Source organism: Panulirus ornatus, chromosome 27, assembly GCF_036320965.1.
Source record: "Panulirus ornatus isolate Po-2019 chromosome 27, ASM3632096v1, whole genome shotgun sequence".
NCBI lineage: Eukaryota > Metazoa > Arthropoda > Malacostraca > Decapoda > Palinuridae > Panulirus > Panulirus ornatus.
The window spans coordinates 13693100-13718853 of record NC_092250.1 but is presented as its reverse complement, the minus strand read 5'-3'; the positions used below and the strand labels follow the sequence as shown (position 1 = coordinate 13718853).

Below are 25754 nucleotides of genomic sequence, written 5' to 3'. Positions count from 1 at the left end.
CAAGTCAATTGGGAGGTGAGTTTGAATGGAGAAAAACTGGAGGAAGTGAAGTGTTTTAGATATCTGGGAGTGGATCTGTCAGCGGATGGAACCATGGAAGCGGAAGTGGATCATAGGGTGGGGGAGGGGGCGAAAATTTTGGGAGCCTTGAAAAATGTGTGGAAGTCGAGAACAGTATCTCGGAAAGCAAAAATGGGTATGTTTGAGGGAATAGTGGTTCCAACAATGCTGTATGGTTGCGAGGCGTGGGCTATGGATAGAGATGTGCGCAGGAGGATGGATGTGCTGGAAATGAGATGTTTGAGGACAATGTGTGGTGTGAGGTGGTTTGATCGAGTAAGTAACGTAAGGGTAAGAGAGATGTGTGGAAATAAAAAGAGCGTGGTTGAGAGAGCAGAAGAGGGTGTTTTGAAATGGTTTGGGCACATGGAGAGAATGAGTGAGGAGAGATTGACCAAGAGGATATATGTGTCGGAGGTGGAGGGAACGAGGAGAAGAGGGAGACCAAATTGGAGGTGGAAAGATGGAGTGAAAAAGATTTTGTGTGATCGGGGCCTGAACATGCAGGAGGGTGAAAGGAGGGCAAGAAATAGAGTGAATTGGAGTCATGTGGTATACAGGGGTTGACGTGCTGTCAGTGGATTGAAGCAAGGCATGTGAAGCGTCTGGGGTAAACCATGAAAAGCTGTGTAGGTATGTATATTTGCGTGTGTGGACGTGTGTATGTACATGTGTATGGGGGGGGGGGTTGGGCCATTTCTTTCGTCTGTTTCCTTGCGCTACCTCGCAAACGCGGGAGACAGCGACAAAATATAAAAAAAAAAAAAAAAAAAAAAAAAAAAAAAATAAATACATACGTATATACTATTGTTCTGAATTAATTTTCTTCCTTCTCTTGCAATTTAGCCCTTTGAAATCTTCTTCAAAACAGTGACCCAGCTGTAATCATAAGACCCTGCTGGCTGGTAACCGCCTCCCGAGCAATAATGGATTAAAGACAACGGCCACAACAAAGACGTGGAGCACTTTGCAAGCATCCAAGCCCTAACGAGAGGGTGTGCGGCTCGGGGGGAAGAGGGTGATTTAAGATGGTATTGTGCCTGTGAAACCTCCGCGCTAATTACAATTCAGAGATAATGTCGGGGCCATAACCCCAACCCACCCCTCGCCTCTTCCCACCCACTCCTTCATCCCCCTCCCCCCCTTATCCGGCGCATAAATGTAAATTAGCATACGCACACGTGTATGCAGCCGCCGGGCAGACGTCCACGGACGCTCACGATGGTAACCATATCCATGGGGAAGGGGAGGAGACGGGGGTAATCTGCGAGAGGGGGGGGGGTCCAAGGCAGACTTCACAAAGGTCGTCATCAGGATTTAAGACGGAGTGGGAAGGACGATTCAGCGAGAGATAGATAGACAGATAGATAGATAGATAGATAGATAGATAGATAGATAGATAGAGAGAGAGAGAGAGAGAGAGAGAGAGAGAGAGAGAGAGAGAGAGAGAGAGAGAGAGAGAGAGAGTGTACCCATCTCAGGACCCTACAGGTGATACTCTACCAATGAAGGTAGGCAAGCGCGTAGCACTCACCACATAAGCTGCTTGCTTCAGAATGCTGTTACTCTCTGCTATCACACACGCTGCAGTCGTGTTTACCGTAGGTTCATGGGAATCTATGTACGTTTTTTTTTTCCCACCTGTTTAATCTCTAAACAGTTCCAGTATTCACTCTTTACACGTATCCAGTCTACTATTAAGGGTTCCAATATTCATTCCTTACATCTATCCAGTTCTCTCTGGATGGATCCAGTATTACATCAATGCAGCCCTCTCTTAAAGGTTCCAGTATTCACTTCTTACATCTATCCAGTCTTCTCTTAAACGTTCCAGTATTCACTTCTTACATCTATCCAGTCTTCTCTTAAACGTTCCAGTATTCACTTCTTACATCTATCCAGTCTTCTCTTAAACGTTCCAGTATTCACTCCTTACATCTATCCAGTCTTCTCTTAAACGTTCCAGTATTCACTCCTTGAATACTTCATATTTCGCAGAACAATGTTGTAGTCACTATCTTCATACTGGAGTCTCCTTTTGGTCTATTTCACAGACTCCTTTTGCTCTAAATACTCTGGGTTTTTCTTCCATTTAGGTAAGTTTTCAGTCCTTGTATGTTAACTTTTAATTCCCTTTAATTTCCGTCCGTGGAACGATTTTCTTTTCTTCCTAAATAGCACAGTTCCAGCCCAGGTATTCCAGTCCCCTCAAGTTTTACTTTTGAAAGTGTTTCTGAGTTCTCTCTGGGGGTATTAATCTCGTCCTATTCTGCTAGCAGCCATGAAACACAGCAGCGTTGCAGTTTAGCATATTCTCTTGATATTTTTGTCATCATCTTTCACTCCCTCGTAAAGAGGGTTCTCATTATAACGCTAGCTAATTATACTCGCTCATGCGATAATATTAATGTGACCCTTAAACTCCCAACTTTTCGTATGCGATAACCTTACGTGTTTTTAACATCTCCTTCACCCTTAACCTCCCTCCTGGATATCATAGAGTATTATCACGATATTGTTAATATGTTTTGTTCAATTCCATCTGCTCATTCGCGTATATATATATATATATATATATATATATATATATATATATATATATATATATATATATATATATATATATATATTTTATCCCTGGGGATAGGGGAGAAAGAATACTTCTCACGCATTCCTTGCGTGTCGTAGAAGGCGACTAAAAGGGAATGGAGTGGGGGGCTGGAAATCCTCCCCTCTCATTTTTTTTTAAGATTTTCCAAAAGAAGGAACAGAGAATAGGACTAAGTGAGGATATTCCCTCAAAGGCCCAGTCCTCTGTTCTTAACGCTACCTCGCTAATGCGGGAAATGGCGAATAGTATGAGAAAAAAAAAAAATATATATATATAAAGTTTTTTGCATTCTCTCTATGTCTTCAACAGTCATCTTCATAACTGGCGTCATATGCTAATCCCCTGGTTATACTTTCATCTACCTCCACGTGTGCTACTGTTGTTACAATCGGTTGTGAAGTCGGTCCAGTTTCTTGAAATAATAACCGTGATACAGCGATATGACATACAATTCCATTTGTTTTAGCTTTCAATGCTCTTATCGTGTTGCAAGAAGTCCTTGATCCACCTTCCTAACTCACCTTGAATATTCTACATCATCCCTTTATCCTCCAGGATTACAGAGATGATCTCAGTCAAAGAGTGACGGAAGAACTGTATCCACCCTTGTCCTCCCTTGTAGCAGTGTTTCATAACAGGTTCTTGTAAGGTAGAGACAACTGTGTTGTTGGTGTATTTTTGCCTTACGTATACCCATGTCTGCTTTCGTCTATGCATTTTCAACCTGCTGTTGTGAGCAAGTTTCTGGATTACTCTATCCAGCGTTTTTTCTATCAAGCTATGTCAAGATTCCAGGTATATACAACCTCAACAGAAGGTTCTGATCTCCTTTGTGTCTCGGTGACACATACATGCAATTCTGTGGACCTCAATAATACTGCGATCTAGTTGGCTCTGCCTCATAAACGGTTCCATTTTCGACAGCTCTGACGTCATTCTCGTTCAGATGATGAAAGACCTTGCTATGAATAATTGAGTTTTTTTTTTTTTTTGCTGCATTGATTTCTGACACTGATATTGCCGTATTCGAGTCTGAATGCTTTAACCTCAGCATTTGATGTACTACTTCGCCTTGTCCACACCAGAGACTAAAACCTTTCGATTATTTTGCATATCACAGATTATTTTCTCCATCTCTCTTTCCATCATTCCCACCATCTTAACATTTGCTTTCCATTTCCCTCGTTTTGTGTCTCATGATTTCCTTATTTCATTTCTTCTTCACCATATTTCCTGCCGATTAATATTAAGCCATCTGCTATATCCTTATATTCGCTCATATATCTCTCTCTCATGTGAGTGATCGCGTCCTTGTCTTCAAATAGACAGCTTAAATCTGTACTTGTCTTACGGAAGTAATACTTCGAGTCCATTAGCTCAGAGACCTCATCGTTTGTGTGCCACATTTTCTTTACGTCAAAAGAGAGTACTAACTTACTTAAAAGTAATTACAGCAAGATTTCGCCCAAAGACAGGGTTGGCGAGCGGTACAGTGGTACATACAGCAATAAAATACTGAGTTACTATGAACAAGTCGTGTGAGACATGTGTTGTCAAGTGTTATATACGAGACGGGGAGATTGTATGTGTGTGGGGGGTGAGACTCAGCCAGCTACCTGGGCCTGGAGGAGCGAGACTTCGACAGCCACTGAAGTGCTGGCTCACCAGACAGCCATCACTATAACCACTCCCATTACCCAGGGGGGGTTAGTGCCAGTAATATATACCTCCCTCTTCCGTGCATGCTACCATGCAGGGAGAGAGAGAGAGATTAATACGTTTACGAAAGAACCAATTCATCAGAAACTTCCCCAAAACTATGAATTCTAGTCGCTCCCTTCAAGCATGAAACGGGAAATGTAAAAAAAGAGAGGAAAAAATGGGAAATGGAAAGGATATGAATGGCGCACTCGCAACCGAACAAGAATTTACTGCGCATGCAAAACACTGTAAATATTTCACTGTTCTTCGTAAACGGGAAAACTCGATCCTCGATGAGAGGAATCAGTCCGCTTCGTGGATTTTGCACGTTTTCTATCTCACGAAAATGTGTGTGGATTAACGTCCAAAGCTTCCAGTAGCAGTATTGGATATCCGACGCATCCCCCACTCCCCCCCATATAGAGAGTTTAAAACATTAATCCTCACAATCACTTGTTCTGAATCCATATATCTGCGCCAAAGGAACTCTATAGAACATCGATGCTTCTCCAAACATAGAAAGAGGCTTCAGTGATAGTACATATATATATATATATATATATATATATATATATATATATATATATATATATATATATATATATATATATATATATTACACTATAGTATTCATTATTGATCTACTTGGTAACATTTGATATACCTCTAGCGCTGACAAACGCCAGTCGGTCCACAATCCACCCAGCTGTTCATCCACGCTCAGGAGATGGTGGATAAAATGGGTACCTAGCTAAGGCATTACATATATATATATATATATATATATATATATATATATATATATATATATATATATATATATATATACGAATAAAGTGCATATGAACGCGCACCTTCATAGAACATACAAAGCTCCAACAGCCAGGATCGAAGCTGGGACCCCTTGTGCAAGAGGCAGGCATGCTAACCGCTAGGCTAAGGGACTGTATAATAGGACTAGCGGTTAGCATGCCTGCCTCTTGCACAAGGGGTCCCAGGTTCGATCCTGGCTGTTGGAGTTTTGTATGATATATATATATATATATATATATATATATATATATATATATATACCCAAAAACAGACGACGTCATCATATGAGCGGCTAAATTCACTTTAGGTCGGGTCGTCCCAATGGGGACGCTACAGCTGGATCCCATTATAGGGCTGAGTGGCTGCCTTAAGCACATCAAGTTGACCCGTGGATCTCCATTTGGGAAAGTTGGATATCCCATTATAATATATGATCTGAACCTCCTTCCGAAACACTGTAATGCCCAAAGGCTATGGGAACCCCTTCTTCACCGGCTGACATCACTTATATATCAGAGATTCGAATCCTGAAAGAGGTACGTACGTCTTTGTACTTGGTGTGGTTTTAAGTCTCCGTGATTGAATCTTCAGCTTGCCATGAGATTTCAGGCCAAGAAACCATGCCTGAAGACTGAAACCCCAGTAGACTTAAGCCACAGGTGTTGAGGAAACCTAGTTAATGAAGACTGATGTCCCGGAAGAGAGGTAAAAAGTGGACTGCAGCCTCAGGACCTGCACTACCCACCTGCCGGAGATGTGAGACCCTGGAGGCTCAGTTACCCGCTTCCATCAGGAGCTGGGGTAGCCCTGCTGCGGAGGAAGAAGTCCTAGACGCTGGGAAAATCTTTGATCTTGGAGAATGAAACACCAGGGACTAAAAGTCTGTCGCTGGACACAAAAACCTATGCGTCCTTGATTACCCCTATAGTCTACGAAGCAAAGTTACCATACTATCGAAGAGCAAAATCTCAACATCCCTCGGAGCAATGTCACCAAGTTACCACAGATGACATCCAGGGGGATAAATCACCCAGCTACTGGAGGTGTAGGTGCCAGGCAAGGGCTAGGTAACTCTACTACGGGAGACTCAAGCCCCAGGGAATAAGTCATCCAGTTGTATGAGATTACATTCCTACAGGATGGTGCATCCAGTTCCATAGAGCCCACCATAATATACAATAGAGTCCCAAACATCACTCTATGGTTTATATTCACGACTTGGTCTATTCTGGTTGAGCTCCCTGACAGCACATCGCCCTCCATATACCTCATCGGTCCAATTCATTCCATCGAATGCATTTCAATTACCCTCCTGAATATTCAGTTCCGAATAACACCAGAGTCGTGTCATCTGCAAACAGCAACAGATGCACCTCCTCATCCCCTATCCACCTATCCCCCTAAGCATACAGTACACTCGCAAGAATGGTCTATTTCCACTATACAAGTGAGGCGTGAAGCTGCCGAGGTCTTCTGGTACCACAACTTAAAACGCCTCTTTTATCATCACCATAAAAAAACGAGCAATATATGCCGTGGGCGCTACGCAATGGCCCGCCCTGCTAGCGGGTAGTCTCTCTCTCTCTCTCTCTCTCTCTCTCTCTCTCTCTCTCTCTCTCTCTCTCTCTCTCTACACTTAACAGCTGTTGCATGTTCCGAACAAATTACCACCGAAGCACAGATAAATGATCCAATTTACTTCAAAATCAATCCGATTATCTGATCATCGGTTTCACGATGAAGTTGTGTATATCTATGCAGGTAATATTCACAAATAATTCATATGAAAAATTTCATTCAAGACAAAAGCACAAGATAACTGTAGGTTGTACCAGAACTAAGTTTATCACCCAAATGCGTGTTTTTCGGGCATCAATTTTTTTCTTTCTCCTCTCTTGCTCTCGTTTTCTATTTATTTTACTTGGGTGAACTTTACTGAGCAGGATGTTATTTGTAAGTTCTACAAGTAAAACGAATTCCCAGTTCATGGCCCACGACTACATTATCAGCCCCGCACGTGTTCTCCTGTTACGATTGTGCTTATCTTTCACCACACCTAATTACTCCCACTTCGCTATCACCTGCTCAGAAGGCGCCCTCCTTCCCTCATTCTCCCTTTACTACCGCTTTCCACCTATTCCTTCCCCGTTGGTAACGTATCCCTCTCTTCTCGCCGCGACCATTTCTCTCGACAGCGTCTGACTAAACACCCTTCTCTTCCTTACTACCAGTGACCACAAGGTTTCTCACCTCCACCAGACCACTCCCCTACTCGCTCATACAACACTCATTCACCTCAACTACCTCAGTTCTCACATTCGCCTCCCTTCACACAACCACCACCTTCCTCCAAACACACTCCTACCTCCCCACCCTCACACCACCTACATCACAGACTACCACCTCCCGCCACCGATGTTTATAACGTAGTTACAGGAGAGGTAGAAGAGGTGGGAAGGGAGAGTTTGAAATGGAAGAGAAGGTTGAAGTGTGCACAGGTGTATAGCGTAAGTTTTCTGATGTACGCGGGTGATTTCCCGGAAGCGTGTTTTTGGTGCTTTACTTATCTACCTCCAGCAGACTGGGGAGTGAGTATCAGTAGTTATACTTTGTCTTTTGGCGTTCTAAACGGAATTTGCTGAGCTAAACAATGTTCACAGTATATATCGGTTGATGAAAAGAGCCTTTCTAATTGCTACGAGGCTTGGAGGAAGCCAAGGGGGTTCCAAGTCTGCACTATTGTCGGATTGGTCTGTAGTTTGTATCACAGCTGTCATCGAGTCTCTGATATAATTTTTAGAGTGTTTCTTTTACGTATGAACCGACTGGGTTGACACCCAGTCGTTCGTGCTGTTCTACGGTGTTTTCAATGTAAGGGTCGTTCTCATCTGTGACGAATTGCAGAGCCTTATTTTGATGGGTTATTTCCTCACTCACCCCTTACTCATCTCCACCACCATTACCTCATTCCTATCTACCCTTGTCCTCTACCAACATCTGTTCATACCACCAATGACTACATAGTATCATCATACCCTCATTGGCAATAGTATGTGCCATTACCCTACTCCCTCTCTGACCCCTCACCGCCACTACAGCCACCTTCTCCAGTGTCACTAGCCCGTGCCACTACAACCCTCTCAACCATCACCCATCGTTCCACACACTAGCACTCCTACCCTTCTGTGTCTAGCCTGGGATTCTGAAGTATAATATATACGTTTGGTTACCAGCTCCATCTCCACTCCACAACTTTTACGAAGCCTCACGAATTACCCTTGTATCTTAGCGAAAGAATGCGCGTCCCTTGTCCTCAGTTGTGAAGACTCTGGGACACAAGAATTCGTTAATTATTGAACATCTCGTATTTCTGGTCGTCCTGATGAGTCTAGACGGTCGCTGTCTTTCTTTATTAGCAGTTGAGTCGCCGTTATTAGGGCAGAGGGAAGGAAGTTTAGACCATTACCAGCACGAATGATACTCAAGATCTTTTACTGCTCACGAGAGAAAGAATGTTGTCTCGTCGTCTTCACATCCCATGAAAAGATTTACCTCGTATGTTATGATCATTATTTCCCCACATCTAGAGGGAACTTATCATCGTTAGGTGTAGTTTGTGTATCTCCGTTACCCGAGCCACAGCTCGGGGGTATCGGGATCTGAATATATATCCATACTATTCGCCATTTCCCGCGTTAGCAAGGTAACGTTACGAACAGAGGACTGGGCCTATGAGGGAATATCCTCACCTGGCCCCCTTCTCTGTTCCTCCTTTTGGAAAAAAAAAAGAAAGGGGATGATTTCCAGCCCTCCGCTCCCTTCCCTTTTAGTAGCCTTCTACGACACGCAGGGAATACGTGGGAAGTATTCTTTCTCCCCTATCCCCAGGGACAATATATATATATATATATATGAAGGTGAAATTGTAATTTAGTAGTCCATACAATTGTATTCAACATGCAATTTTTCTATACATGTGGCACGACATGTTTCGTGGCGACGAAGTTATTCAAATCCCAACATCATACTTGAGTCTCGCCGTCCAGCACCAATCTGTACAGACCAACCACTGTCCGCTTTGTGTGGTATCAACCACTGTAAGGGAGAGTGATTAAGGTGGGTCACGTGGCGGGGGTTGACCTGGGTAGCTGGGTGTGTCTTGAACAATTTTTTTTCTCTTTTTTTGTCAATTATTTCATAATGACTTGGTTATTGCTAGGACGGGCTTTAAAATTGCGCGGGGACAAATTAAAGTTCTTGGTATTAGCAATTGAGACAGATTCACTGACGTTGCGTGTGGCATAATCAGCAGAGGGGTATAGAATAACGGGATTTTCAAGATCTATGGCCAGGGTGATCATTTTCATGACAATGTTTAGCGATCGCATTTTTGTGGTCATCCCTGCGTACTGCATGACGGTGCCAATAACACCTCTCCGTTACAGTTTTTCCGGTCTGGCCTATCTATATATCTTACATACCTTGCATCTGATGGCGTAAACACTCCCAACTGTTACATGATTTGGCCTAATACTTACTAAGGTCTTACTGATGGTGGTATTGTACTAGAAAGCAACATTACAAGCACTGTTTTTTAGAACATGTCTTAGATTAGCTAATTTGGGAGAATAGGGCAACACTAAACAAATAAACGTATCCTTATTTGCCACATTTTTGTTAGAAGCATAAAATGTCTTCCTAGCTTTCCAGTAAGCTTTGTTTACGAACCAATTGCAATAATATAAGTGCCTTGTGTGGACACACTTTTCGACCATATTCCAATCTAGTTTCAAAATGTTTCTGCATTTCTGAACGTTCCATCTCTCACTAAACGTTTTCATTACTTCTTCATTCATTCATCTGACCTGATACTATCTTATTTTACAACTACGTCATGTAAATATATAGTTTTCATATGTATAGTTTTTATTTGTAGTCACTTCAAGGACTCTTATACCCCATCCTCTGCCAATCTCTGATAACGAGGCTTTTTATTAGTTATCATTTTGACTTTAATAATAAAAAATAAAAAAAAATACTTCTCAATCCATTTTCCGAGCTTGCTTTCTGTTTCTTTTCTCGCTACTTTAGTAAAAAATTTGTAGTTAATATCATCATATCCCTCGGCGAGGTAGATGCGTATTGGGTATCCACTGCCGAACCTTTGCATCTTATTACATGAATGAATTCAGACAGCAACAGACCACGGGGTCCTAACGAGACTCTGTGTGTGTGACAGAAGAGAAAACCTCATGCATTACTTCGGCAGGAGTAGAAAGACATATAGACTCTGGGAGTTGAAGCGAAATATTACTCGAATCTATGCGAAATGTATATATGATACCGCTTTCAGAGAACTCTCGATTGGTAAACTGTTCATATATTGTAATATGGTATTATCGGGTATGTTTAAGTACTCATGTCCTGAATGAATCCATACTACTATTTTTAGATCTATAATCAATTCTCATACAGTTTGAGAATGCATTCATCTTTAAGTGTTCAATCATGTTTTGATGTACGCGTTACGTGAGAATTCCAGTATGTTTACACTGGTTTTGGCAATACGTTACATCCTGCCTTTTGTGTCTTGGTAACACATAGGCCATTTTGTGTAGTTGGGCTGTGTCACCTGTTGTGTGCATCCTTCATTAATAACACTGTCTGTGCTATTGACTCTCTAGCTGGTACTCTAGTCTTGTCCTGGAGCTTGAGTTTTCCCTCCCAAGTCTTTTCCTACAGATATGCCTTCTTCATTTTCTTCCGGCATCTTTTATTCAATTCTTGCGAGACTGAGTAAATAACTCATCTTCGATGCATCTTCGTATTTCTCGTAGTGGAAGCCGACTTCTGTTGGTCCGTCAGTAATGAACGTGTCCTTCCGGGAATTGTATTCTTTTTCATATTTTTTTCTTTGGCTTTTTCTCCAACTCTGAATGGCTATATTTTTATTTTCTTTCGCTCTTTGCCTTCTTCACATACGAGAAAATAATACGTCCGGAGTCTTTTCTTTGGTTATTTTCGTTGCATCTGCTCCTTGTTCTATTCATCGGTATTCCGTAATTCTTTTTATCAGCAATTCGTATATATTTTCCATCATCTTCCTCCGTTACGTCCATAGTTGTTGCCACTCTTCACCCTCGTCTCTTCCCTTCTCCTGATCATATATTGTCAGTGTGCCATCTTTACGTATCCTTTTCTCATTCCGTCACACATTCCTTTTAATAGTGTCTACTACCGGGCTCCGCCTGCTCGAGGTTACACCACGAGTGAAAAATTATCTTTAGCTGGGCTACATTACTGAGAGTAGTCATAGAACTTCTTCCTCTAAAGGAATCTACATTTCCCTGCTACAGGAAGTAGCGCAGCGTTGGAATGCCGGAGTCTTCAGTAAGGTCCTGGGTGATCCCAGATACTGGTGTTGGGGTAAGTATGAATATATGGAACTGAACCCTCGACTGTTTCATCTCTTCTTCCATGAAATGTTGTTAGTATCGAGGTTTATCTCGTTTTCTTTAAGGCTGCCATCCCCCATTCGTTTTCGCTTGCAATTCATTTATCTCATCCCAGTTCATCTTGTCAAGTGCGGCAGGTCTTGTCATTTACTTCCCTGGCGTCCTCCTCTGACATACCACGAATTACTTCCTATCCCACACCAAACATTGTAGCTTCTTTCTTCCCTTCTTCTCATACTTGTTCGCCATTTACTGTGTTAGCGAGTTAGTACCAGGAACACACGATGATATTAGGCCTCATCCACTCACATCCATTCTCTACGTGTCGTATGTAATGTTACGCCCTCTATCCACAACCAGGCCCCACAGATAGGCCTTCCCATGTTTTCTCCCGGTAGCTTCTGGAACGCCATTATCTATGTTAGTATTATATAACCCAGTCTCTAAAAACACAGCCACTTATCCATGTAGTTGGATCTGTTGGCCTTTGTTGGTATATGACATACACTAGCTTGTACCTCTCACACATCTCCACTGCTCTCTTGAATTGCTCTCTTTTTTTGTCCACTGAGCCACTTGTCATCGATTTATATCCAAGTCTAAACCCATAATCTGCTCCTCGCTTATTCCACTCTATGAACTGGAAACTGGAAGTCTCCAGAAATTTTGTTCGATCCATGTTTTCATTTTTTTTCTCTCTCTCTCTCATTCCCTTAAATCTAACCTGCTTTAGTTATTACTCTACTAAATTCCTCTACCTCAATTTTGGGTTGTTTATTCTTCATTATAACTACCTCGTAGCTTGCTATAGATATATCCAGTGCCATGCTTGCTTGTTTTGGTGTCCATCTTGCTTGTAAGGGAGGTTCCATCTCGAATTACATCTCAAGAAGCTGTATGTTTTAGCTATATTATTGTTTTATGTTACCCGAGACGGCACGGGCACCTGAGGCCCAAATCAAGGCCATACCATTAACGCCAGATACCAATTTTATCGACCGACCCCTACGGGGTGGATGAACAGCTGGGATGACCATGGACCGACTGCCGTAACCACGATTTGAACCTATGAGCTCGACCCTGGACGGCCTGTGAATGTGTCACGGTCAAGAACGCTAACCGCTACACCAAAGGAGTCCATATCCAAATAGCGGTGTTAGTAGACTTTACCAGGACGAGGTTACACCGAGAGTGGTAAGTCATCTTTGACGAGGCTGTATCATATGGAGGGCAGTCTCGTCAAGGACCTTCTAACTCCAAGAGTGTCCACGCTTCCCTGCTACTCTTAGGAGTGCAGCCTTGGACTGTAGGAGCCTTTATGAGGGTCCTAGGTAACACTACGACTGTTTGAAAGATATTGATCCTGGGGCTATTATAAATACAAAAATAATAGTCACCTATCGAATTCTCAATTAGTGACTAGGCTTTGAAAGGTTATATACATAAAACACCTAAAATGGTTCATCTGCCGATGTGTCCAGAGTCCCAAATACTTTGCTTTAACATTCGTAAATACTTTCCGTGTTGTCATTTCATATATTCGTGGAGCTGTGTATCCATTCGGATGCTCCTTACACATGCTTGCTGGTATTCGAACCAGTTGGTCTTCTCTACAGAAAAAGGTTTCCGATGATCTGATGAAATACTATGGTTATTATACCCAAGCCAGTAAGGAATTTGGTCAAGGGCAAATTTGCGCTCCAATGTTTGGCGTAGGATTTATGCTGGCAATCAATAGCTGTGAGTTAAGGCAGTGTTTACTCCACTCTTCAGCGTTCTTCTTTATCTGTTGTTCATCCTCATTTGAGGCAGCATTTTTCCACTATTAGACGTTCTTCTCCATCTGTTTTTTAGCTCTTATTTGAGGCAGAGTTTGCTCCACTATTCAACGTTCTTCTCCATCTGATTTTAGCTAGTATTTGAAGCAGGGTTTGCCACGCTATTCAAAGTTCTTCTCCATCTGTTGCTAGCTCTGATTTGAGGCAGTATCTGCTCCACTACTCAATGCTCTTCTGTTGCTAGCTCTGATTTGAGGCAGTATCTGCTCCACTACTCAATGCTCTTCTGTTGCTAGCTCTGATTTGAGGCAGTATCTGATCCACTACTCAATGCTCTTCTGTTGCTAGCTCTGACTTCAGGCACTGCTTCCTCCAGTGTTCAACGTTCTTCTCCACGTACTGTTACGGTATGCCAAGATTTCTGCGATTCATTTTCTCGTCTGGTTCATCTGGTTCCCATTTCTATTCATCTCTGTTGACACTGCTCCTCTGACTAAGGTTTCAGGATCTTCCAGTTCCTCTATCTCACTCCATTTTCCTTCTCTGATGCGCAAAGTGACACCTTTCTCCCAACTTAAGTTATGATACGTCTGATTATGTAATATGTTTCTGTACTCGCTTCTCTCTCCCATTAACGATTAGGTTACGTCTATGTAATGCGAGATTTCTCTCCTTTTTATTTCTTAAGTATATTTGTCATAGCAGACCATATGGAATGCTGGTTACTAAACAATGCGACATCAAAACATCCCAGCTGAAGCATTATCCTGCAGAGTTACAGAACGTTTCTCTCCACATTTACCTCCGAATTTGCATCTAATTCACATGCAATAGGAATTCATCTTCCTATTTCACTTCCAGAATTCCACAGTGAACTTTCTTCCTCCTCGTTTTATCTGTAAGCCCTCTCTGTTCTTCCATCTATACTCCTTTTCCCTTCATTTACACAATTTTTTTTTCCTTTCCTTCAAACATTTCCAGAGATCCCTTCCTCGAATTGGTCAACGGTCGTTTCTTGGTTATCTTCGTTTCCCTCCTTCGATCACGTTTTCGATCTCTTGTCATATCGAACACACCATCAGTCTCCTCGACTTCATTTTCGTCTGTGTTTATTCCCTTCGTTTTGCTCATTCTTCTTCTTCGGCGGGCACGTCTCGCACATCCCAACGAACCCAGAGTCACTTCAATTGACGACGGATCAGTCGTTTTATACCCGTACCACAGCCTACGCATGTCCGTTGTATACCCACACCTCAGCCTACGCATCTCCGTTGAACACCCATACCACAGCCTACGCATCTCCGTTGTAAACCCACACCTCAGCCTACGCATCTCCGTTGTATAACCGTAACACATCCTACGCATCTCCATTGTATTCCCATCCCACAGCCTACGCATCTCCGTTGTAAATCCAAACCTCAGCCTACGCATCTCCGTTGTATACCCATACCACAGCTTACGCATCTCCGTTGTAAACCCACACCTCAGCCTACGCATCTCCGTTGTATAACCGTAACACATCCTACGCATCTCCATTGTATTCCCATCCCACAGCCTACGCATCTCCGTTGTAAACCCAAACCTCAGCCTACGCATCTCCGTTGTATACCCACACCACAGCCTACGCATCTCCGTTGTATACCCACACCTCAGCCTACGCATCTCCGTTGTATAACCGTAACACATCCTACGTACCTCATCTCTCCGTGGCGTCCGTCAATATACTTCGTGCCACATGTTGCATGATCTACTAATATATCGGCAGAATGCATAATATTTTCCATGCCACCAGGTCACACATTTTCTATCTTTTTATCCATTTTCTCTTTTTCTTGGGGGGGGGGGGAGTCTCAAATTTTCTTGTCATTAAGGACGTTGTCCATCAGTATGAAACTCTAGTCTTAGATCATCAATTGTATTTCAAACACTTCTTGTTGACGTGCTGACTTTATGGTCATGACAGCTCATGAGTCTCGCTAATTCAGTCATTATATGACCGTTGCATTTATTCTTTTACTGATTTGATCATGTGTCTATGAAGGGCTTCTGTCCTTGCTCCGTACGGGTAACGCGGGCCGTGCTATCTTCGTTGAATCGTTTGATCTTCGTTGTTTCCCCGTTTCTTTCTGTTACTTGTTTTGCATTCGGGTTCATCCACCGTTTGTTTACATTAGCCTGTTTCCAAGCTCGGCCTTTTATGTGCTGCTGTCTGACCATCTTGTAACACGCTAATGGTCGTGCAATCATCTTCTTCATCTTCATTTCACTAAATCATCTCTCATTTATTGCTTCCTGTAGATAACTAAATCATATCTCATTTATTGCTTCCTGTAGATAACTAAATCATCTCTCATTTATTGCTTCCTGTAGATAACTAAATCTCTCATTTATTGCTTCCTGTAGATAAATAATCTTATGGTTCTTTTCAGCAATGGCGGAGTCATCATCATGTTAATGACACTTCCTTCAGGTCATATCTTGCAATCAATCAGGAACGGTAACTGAAGATGGTGTGAACCTCTTCATTCATTCATTCAGTCATGATTCTGAAGTAAATTTCGTTTCTCCTTCTGTCGATTTTACACCTTATTTTTTTTCAAATCGTTGATGACTGACCGATTTTTGTTCATATCTGAATTTTTGGCTTTATCCTCTCAATGTCTTTGCGAAATGACTGGCAGTACTTCTTTCCTGTTTTGTAGTTTTAACTAAAAAGATAAAAAATAACGGTGTAATCATTATTTTGCTTATCTATTTTTTCCCGTTCACTTCACTTCCATCTCATTTCTGCGGCATATCTTTCTTCGTACTCTTGTAGCCACTTGTGCTACCACTCTCTTGTTAAAATGTTTATTGCTGGTTTTGCTCAATCAACGTCTTGCGAGTCCTAAATTACTGTCCCAAGGAGTTCTTATTGTACCCACCCGACAGCTACGAGTGTGTGTGTGTGTGTGTGTGAGAGAGAGAGAGAGAGAGAGAGAGAGAGAGAGAGAGAGAGAGAGAGAGAGAGAGAGAGAGAGAGAGAGAGAGAGAGAGAGATCCAAAGACTTCATTTGTTACCACATTAAATTTTCCCTCACTTCGGAAGTCACTGAATTTAGCCCTAGGGACTAATAATGGTATCAACCCTAGTGGATAACTTTTCTTACCACTGCCGAACTTCTTTAGCAAGTGGAGTCAAACTATCGCGTAAGGAATACTTTAAAACTATTTTTTTAAAGTTACTTAAAGTGAGCAACCTGTAACATTGATCTTCCGACCTGTCTCTATCAGCAGGGTGTTTTAGTCTCCTTTAACACTGCTATTCCCTACATTATTCGTGAGGTGAGATGTGTACGATGGCGGGGTCTGCTTGTTTTCTGGGTGTTGGATGGTGAAGGTGAGGGTAGGAGTGTAGGAGGGAAAGTTGAGCGTGAAGGATAAGGTCGAGTGTGGAAGGTAAGGTTGTGTGTGGAAAGTAAGGCCGAGTGTGGAGGGTAAGGTCAGGTGTGGAATGTAAGGTCGAGTGTGAAAGGTAAAGTAGAGTCCTGGAGGGTGAGATCGAATCTGGAAGATAATGTCGAGTGTGGAGGGTAAGGTCGGGTGTGGATGGTGAGGTCGAGTGTGGAGGGTAAGGTCATGTGTGGAGGGTAAGGTTAAGTGTTGAGTATAAGGCTCCTTGTGGAAGATGAGGTCGAGTGTGGAAGGTGAGGTCGAGTGTGGAAGGTAAGGTCAGGCGTGGAGGGTAAGGTCGAGTGTGGAGGGTAAGGTCAGGGGTGGGTGGTAACGTCGAGTGTGGAGGGCAAGGTCGAGTATGGAGGAGAAGGTCGAGTGTGGAGGGTAAGGTCGAGTGCAAGCACACAGGAAGAACAAGCAACATATAAGGTCAGCTGACCTATGGTATGGTTATGCTGTAATATATTTATTGCTATTATCAACTGCTATATTTCATGGAACGGGAGAATGTGAGGGAGGCTCTCGCCCTGCCTTCCGCCAACTACAGGTGAAAGGAAAGAGAATGCTTAACATGTGGAAAATTGGGGTGGGTGAGGGATGCAGGATTTGGGAGTTTCAGGTCCGTTTGGAGAGAGAGAGAGAGAGAGGGAGGACTTGGGTTTTGGAGGGTTAGGAGTGATGTGGCGTCACTTGGAGGGATGGAGAGTCGAACTGCGACCAAGGGTGTAGTATATGGAGGGGTTTGGTTGGTATGGCGTGAGTGGTGTTAGGAAATGTAGTATTACTTGTTGAGAGGTGAGGGGGAACTAAGTGGTTGGCTTTCAACCGCATGTGTGCTGTAAGGGGTGTGGAAGAGTGTTATTGTAATGGACGCGTGTGTAGTGTAGTGGGTCAGACTGGTGTAGGGTGTGGGATATCTAGGTTGTATAAGGTGGGTGTGGAGGGTTGGAATCTTGTGAGGTGAGACGTGTTGGATTCTAAGGGCCGTCTATAATGGCACAGAGTCGGATGCATAGTTTGTAGAAGGCTGGAAGAGTGCGGTGTGTGTGTGTGTGTGTGTGTGGGGCGCTGTGGGAGATATGGAACATGCAGGTTCAGTGTAGTGTTGTGTGGGAGGTATGGGACATAGTGAGTCTGAGAAAAGATGAACGAAGCGTGTACGGTGAAGAAGGGTAGAACAGAGTCATGTGTAGTGAGTGGGTCTAAGCTGCTCTAAGGTGGAGAGGGATGAGGTGCGACAGGTCTCTGTGGTATGGGATGCTGAAGGTCAGCTCAGAGTGAGGGGAAGAGGGATGAACTGCTTCAGTGCCAGTTCGCCATGATGAGTTCAACCTCGAAGTTAGTCTCACAAACGTCAGTCAATTCCTCATCATTCGATCTCCGGACCAGAGACTAAGGGTTGAGGTGATAAAAGTCAGATGCTAGGATGAGTTACAGTTGTGTTTACAGTAACAAGAGCTGGATGAGACAGCATGGCCAATAAGATGTCACAACACGAATAGATTCACACCAGAAAAAGAATCGAATATCTTTAATTCGTTTCCTTCTGAACAAGTAAATAAACTTTAAACATAAAACACAGGGATTATGGAAGATTTTATCAAACTGAGGCTTCCCTAAATCATCCATATATTCCCTGTATCATCTATATCTCCAAGAACATATAGATTATATAGTCCATTTCGAGGCTATACTATGACTCAATCACAGGGGATAACTCAGATATTTTAGACGAAGACGAAGAATTAGATTCTCTTCTTATTCTGACGTAGAGAAAAACCCAGCGCCTGAGAAAGCATGACCACACCATTACTCGTACTTTAACTTGTAGTCAGACAGCAAATGGAGCTGAGAGCATTTTACTGTCATCAATCTATACTTGGATGTGAAATTACCCATTCGTGATAATGATGGGGGGTTTATTCCACAGCATGCTGCCACTATGTGCCTCTTAACTCCCAAGCCATCGTAAACGCCACAACACCCACTGGACCAGGGCATGGCTCACCCGGCCAAATTGAACACCGTCCCCATCATACATTACTATGTCACACACTACCACAAGCCTGCCTTGCCTGCCTGGCCCCATTATTCAACCAATCGGACCTAATCACTGACTGGACCCTGGCGAGAATCACAATCATCACCAATGGATCCCGTCTTGGGCTAATCGTCCAACTCCCTCCCTCCAACATCGACCCTTGTCATTAACTACCTGCAAATCCATGATCTCCAACACTGGACTTTGTCATCTCCAACATCGGACGAAGTCGAAGCGACGAGTAAATCCACCATCTCCAACACTAGACCTTCTCCTACATTGGACCTCGTCATCCTCAACATCGAACCTTGTCATAACTACGAGAAAATCCACCATCTCCAACACTGAACCTCGGTAATAACTACGAGTAAATCCAACATCTCCAACACTGAACCTGGTAATAACTACGAATAAATCTACCATCACCAACTCTGAACTTTGTCATAACTACGAGCAAATCCACCATCTCCAACACTGAACCTCGGTAATAACTACGAGTAAATCCAACATCTCCAACACTGAACCTGGTAATAACTACGAATAAATCTACCATCCCCAACTCTGAACCTTGTCATAACTACTAGCAAATCCACCACCTCCAACACTGGACCTTGTCATAACAACGAGTAAATCCACCATCTCCAACTCTGAACCTTGTCATAACGAGTAAATCCACCATCTCCAACACTGGACCTTGCCTTAACTACGAGCAAATCCACCACCATCTCCAACACACCACCATCTCCAACCCTAGACCTTCTCCAACACATAGCCTAATGGCAGACCATTAATCACCACCCTTCCATTCGTACCCTCACTACAGACGGTCCCCCTCACACCACCTCCTTCAACACCTTACCTTGTCATGGATCTCGTAGTCGAGTGTGGCTGCCACGGTGATGACGCCAGTCAAGTCGTCGATGGTAAAGAGCCCTTCCTTGTTGCCTCCCGTGATGGTGTAGCGCACCTCCTCCCCTGCGAAGAAGGAGAGAGGGAAGGGTTACCGCAGGTCAAAAATCTGCCGCGAGACAACATGGCATTCTGTCGCAAGAGGGCGCTGATCTACAGCGTGCGTGAGGGAACACGAGTATATTACCAAAATGCTTTTGTCAAAAAATCGTTGCATACGGGATGAGGCGGGAGGTCGAGCTTAGAGCTAGTAGCTGCGGTTATACAGCCAGCGGAACAAGATCTGGTGCAAGTGTTGCCGCAAGTGGAGACTTACCGCCTGCGGCATTCATGTGCTACAGCAAGGAAAAGAGACTTACCATCTGCAGGTCGAAGTGTTACCGCAAGAAAAAGAGACTTACCATCTGCAGGTCGAAGTGTTACCGCAAGAAAAAGAGACTTACCATCTGCAGGTCGAAGTGTTACCGCAAGTGGAGACTTACCGCCTGCGGCATTCATGCGCTACAGCAAGGAAAAGAGACTTACCATCTGCAGGTCGAAGTGTTACCGCAAGTTGAGACTTACCGCCTGCGGCACTGATGTGTGACCGCAAGAAAAGAGGCTTACCACCTGCGGGTGTGAGCGTTACTAGGGGGACATGACTTGCCGCCTGCGGGAGGATGCAAATACCATTCGCATGCGGACGCAGGAGTAGCCAGGCAATGGCTCTCACATCACAGTGAGAGCCAGGCTGGTTTACACACAGTGGAGACACACACACATTGTCTCGCTGCTCATCCTATACACCAAAATTTAACCTTCCCAGCAAGAGATAAAGCAGATAAGAAGAAATATGAGGTTTACATAGAAAAATCTTGAGATCTTTTAGTCCATAAAAAACAGGTTGAATACACACACACACACACACACACACACATACACACACACACACACACACACACGCGTCTCTCGGGAGAGAAAGATGAGAATGGAGGATTAGAGAGATGGAAGCTGATGTTAGCGTAAGACAGAAGACCAAGGAAGATATCGTTATATTCAAGAAGGAAGGAAGGAATGGAGGAGGAAGAAGAAGAAGAGAAAGAGAAGAAGGAAGAGAAAAGAAGGAGAAGGTAGTAAGGAAGGAATGGAGGAGGAAGAAGAGAAAGAAGAGAAGGAAGAGAAAAGGAGAAGGTAGTGTTGAAGAAACAGAAGATGGTAAAATGAAACAAACTTATAATAAAGATAATTACGGAAAATTACAGCAAATAAGAACAATGATGTATGAACTCTCACGCACAAACATTAAACCGAGAAAGCAAAAACAGCAACACTATCCACAACAAAAGAATCAACCAAACATAAAAAGACAAAACAAAGAAGAGGAGAAATTTACGTCGATTAATAGAGGTAAACACAACCACACAAAAAAAAAATACAGTAATAACTTAGCGAGAACCAGAGAAAAAACGTGAGGAGAGCAAGACCTCAGGGTAACTGAACAAGAAGGAAATGTAATTCCTCCACCGGCCAGACACACGGCTTATAAAAGCTCCGAAACTTAATCCAAATAGTGGATTTATGTTGGTGCTATATTTCCAGCACCTGAGGAATTCTGTGTTCCTCTCTCTCTCTCCGCGTTTTACCTGAGGCGCCCAGACGTCGCTATGATTAACTCCACACTTTGGAGACGCCACAGTTACTATGCACACACTCACGGGCGTGTGGCAGAATACAGTTCATTGCCACAGAATCATGAATCTCGTCTCGTACACCACCAAGATGTGGGTGAGGAGGACTTGTTTTATTCATGAATGTCAAGGACTCTGTGCACACACACACACACACACACACACACACACACACACACACACACACACACACATATTCTGTCTTTCCTTCAGACTCGCTCGCCGTTTCCCGCGTCAACGCCGGAAACAGACGAAGAAAGGCCTCACTCGCTCACATCTTTTCTCTTGCTGTCATGTGTAATGTACTGAAACTACAGCCCCCTATCCACAACCAGACCCTATAGACCTTTCAGTGGTTTCTATCGGATGTTTCGTATGCCCTGGATCAGTCCAGTGACAGCACGTCGCCCCCTGTATACCGCACCGCTTCAATAAAGCTCTACACCGTGCATGCCTTTCACCCTCCTACATTTTCTGGCCCCGGGTACTCAAAACCTTATTCACTCCATCCTTCCATCTCCAGTTCGGTCTCCCTCTTCATTTTGCTCCCTCTTCTGACACGGATATCTTCTTTGTCAACCACTCCTCACTCATTTTGTTCATATATCCAAACTACTGCAGCACACCCTCATCAGCTCTCTCGTCCAGTCTTTTCTTACTGCCGCATATTCATCTTATCATATCCTTTCTCACTCGATGAACCCTCCTTACACCTAGACATTTCATTTCCAACACACTCACCCTCTTCCGTACATCCTTATCTTTCGCCCATGCCTCACATCCGTAAAACACCGTCGGTACAACTATACCTTCAAACATACCCTCGCCAATAGTAAACTTTCTTTACGCACACATTCCTCAACGCTCCCCGAACCTTCGTCCCCTCATCCACCCTATGATTCATCGCAACTCCAATGGTTCCATTCGTTGCCACGTCCTGTCGCAGGTACCTTCATAACTCATAGACATAAATGAAAGAGTCTCTTACCAAGCTTTCGTCAATTTTCAGGCCAAAGAACACGACGGGCACCCTTGCTTAACTAATCTCTACCTGAGGATAAAACCTACCTACTGGCACATGAGAAACACAGTGGCCAGTGTGGGTCAGTGTGGGAGATGACTGGTTTTATAGTTTGTTACATTATCAAAGCATTATAACTACACTTCATCCTAAGCATACACTTCCTCATTATGATTCATAGTGTTACGTATGTCTCCTGATCAAACAGGGTTCCATATTGAGTCCACGCATCTTTATACAATATTTGCTCTTCCAATCAATCGTGTGATTATGATCTCGTATGCCTGAAAGGTGCGTACACTAAACTCAAACCCATTCCTAAACTGTACTGATATTGACTATGTCGTCCATTATTCCTTCCTTGTTTGAACAACATACATATCTCGATTATCATTTACAATGGAATGTAATACAAGCCTCGATCGTTGTCTAAACAAGGGCAGTTCTTCATAAGGGCTCCTCTGATCATTCTTTCGGAAAGTTAACACAAGAGGAGAGGATTTCCAGCCCCTTGATTCTGCCCCCTCACCCTTTCCCCCCTTTTGCCTACGACGATCTAAGGGAACGGCATTGGCCCAAGATTAAAGAAAACAGGGGTACAGCAAAAAGCAATATGAAGAAACTTATGACTATGGCAAACACACGAGCCTTCGTCCCCCTTCCACGGTGCTTAAATCACGACACCTGTCTTTTCACCCCTTTCCCTGCCGGGTCACATTTTCACTGTTAGTGATCAAAGTTCATTTTCATCGTTCATGGTCGCTGTTTCTGCTCCTTGTTCACGGGTGTCTCTTGTTAATCTCTGCTGTCCTCAAGCACTGCACTGCATCATCGAAGACGGGGCCTTAAGCTTAGTTTATCCCCTCACCAGCACACATTTCAACACTTCCTTGCTTCGTAGGAAGACCTCCTCCCCTTCTCATGGTTGGAGGTCCGTCCCTTCTTAAGCGTTCCTTTCCACGCAGAATTTATGGATCTTAATACATTATGCATAAACGCCATCTGTCACAGACGAATTACCGAGTCCCACATCTTTTACATTGTGTTACGGAGGTTCCACAAGGTCCCCCTGTGTACACACCGGACATTTAAGTCAATGAATCACTGCTCTTTTGTGTCTCGTCTCTCTTGCGTCACTGCTCGCTCGTGTCACTGCTTTCATGTCGACTGTGTGATCCCTCTTCTTCTGTCAGTTCTCAAGCGTCACTGCTAACATGCAAACACCTATTTGTACACATCTGGGGGTCCAAAAATTTTGAGTCTGCTCATGTATTACGAACTACTTACGTCACGATTCCTGTGTTCTACTCCCATGATACACTCCCTCCCTTAATGAGTCACTGCCATACCACTCCCGTGAGTTAGAGACCCAATGTGTTACTGCTCTCTAATATCACTGCTCCTTCTCTCTCGTCAAGTTAATTCATCCAATGCCTGCTACCTGAACGTAACCCACCTCCCAGTTGTGCCTGCCTCGGACTGGCCTCCGGAAAAAAAAAAATTACCAGAAAATGCATTCTAAACAAACAAGCAATTAGAGCTTCATGCATATCACAAGTTTCTCTTCACTAACATCTCACTGGCAGACATGTGAAACAAGATCCACGAGCCTTGAAGCCATTATCTTCTCTTGATGGATAAATGATCACATGTAACCAACTCGGGTAAACAAGACTTCGTGCTGAGGTGAAAAAGGAATCATATATCGAAACCATCGCTCAGTGTAGAAATGTGTCCATGTTCTGTGTCAAGTTAACCCCGTTGTTTTCATGGGAATTTTTTTTTTTTACGAAAGAGAGGTATTTCTGCTGCATGTGGAAATGATTCCTGGAAATGTTCAGGCAATTTGACATTCATGCAACAGGACAGTATACATATATATAATGTGTGTGTGTGTGTGTGTGTGTGTGTGTCAAAAGGAAGTCCAAACATTAACATTTGATAGTTATCCATGAACAAGTTTTTATATTACTAAATCCATGCAGATATAATTCTGTAAACGAGATACTAAATCCATGCAGATATATTTCTGTAAACGACAGATATATTCTTGTAAACGAGTCAGTCATCAAAACCGAAAAAAAAAATGTTAACAACCAACGCAGGTTATATTAAATGGCAACCTAAGACAACCCCATCCAGCATTGTCAATGAACGAAGAGACACAATCTATCATCTTTATTTCTCCCTTCGTTATCAATAATGAAGATAAAGATTCAGTTATCTTGAACGAAGAAGCACAACCTATCATTTTTATTTCTCCCTTCGTTATCAATGATAAAGATTCCATTATCTTTAACGAAGAAATACACTATCATCTTTATTTCTCCCTTTGTTATCAATGATAAAGATTCCATTATCTTGAACGAAGAAATACAACCTATCACACATCCAATATCTGTACATAGCCTGGAAGTTCGTTTGAGACAAGTTCGTTTGAGACAATGTGTGAAATACTAATTCTCTGCATGAGTCACCGGCACACTGTAACAATCCCTAATTCACTGTAATATTTACCAGTTCACCGGTCTAATCAACACTCCCATTTCAGGATCCTAAACTCACTACAAGAATCGCCAGAATCACTGATACACCGTAGAAATCGCCGCTATGTGAATCACTCTGTGTTGCTCACCAATTCAAACGACGAATCACCAACTCAGTGTGAATCACTAGTTTGCTTTTAAGGAATTCACTCTACGAATCACCAATTGACTATATAAACCACCACTTCACACTATGGATCACCAGTTCTCTATATCAATCACCAATTGGCTATATAAACCACCACTTCACACTATGGGTCACCAGTTCTCTACATCCATCACCAGTCCACTGGACTCAGAGGTTCCCTTCGTGGATCGCCCATTCACTGAATGAATCATCAGGTTACTGAAACGAACCAATTCGCCACAACACCGACTCATTTATAAATCATTTAATGCACTCAATCATTTCATTGATTGAATCACCCGCTTACGACACGAATCACCAATTCACCGCAGTTTCACGAGTTTCACGCCGAACTTGCTTCATGTCACGATGCGAAGTGGTCATTTGAGGTCAGTGGTTGGCTGCCTGGATGACTCGTCGAAGCGGAAGAGGCTTCGACCCCGATGGCACACCAGAAGCAGGAGGAGGAGAAGGGAAAGAGGTCCAGAATTTTCTTTTTCTTTTTAACTTGACGCTTGGGGATCATTCGTCTTCCTTTGTCTTGAGTGCCTAGGGACAGCGAACGCCCGCCCAGTTGCAAGTGCTCATGT

General features: G+C 43.3%; 1 protein-coding gene across 1 annotated transcript in view; it reads right to left on the bottom strand.

The window, feature by feature from the left end:
* The window catches only part of LOC139757672 (putative neural-cadherin 2), a 630644-nt gene that overhangs the window by 229147 nt on the left and 375743 nt on the right, over positions 1–25754 (bottom strand). The window contains 1 exon segment of the mRNA XM_071678436.1: positions 19754–19869. Coding sequence (XP_071534537.1) covers positions 19754–19869 — 116 coding nt within the window.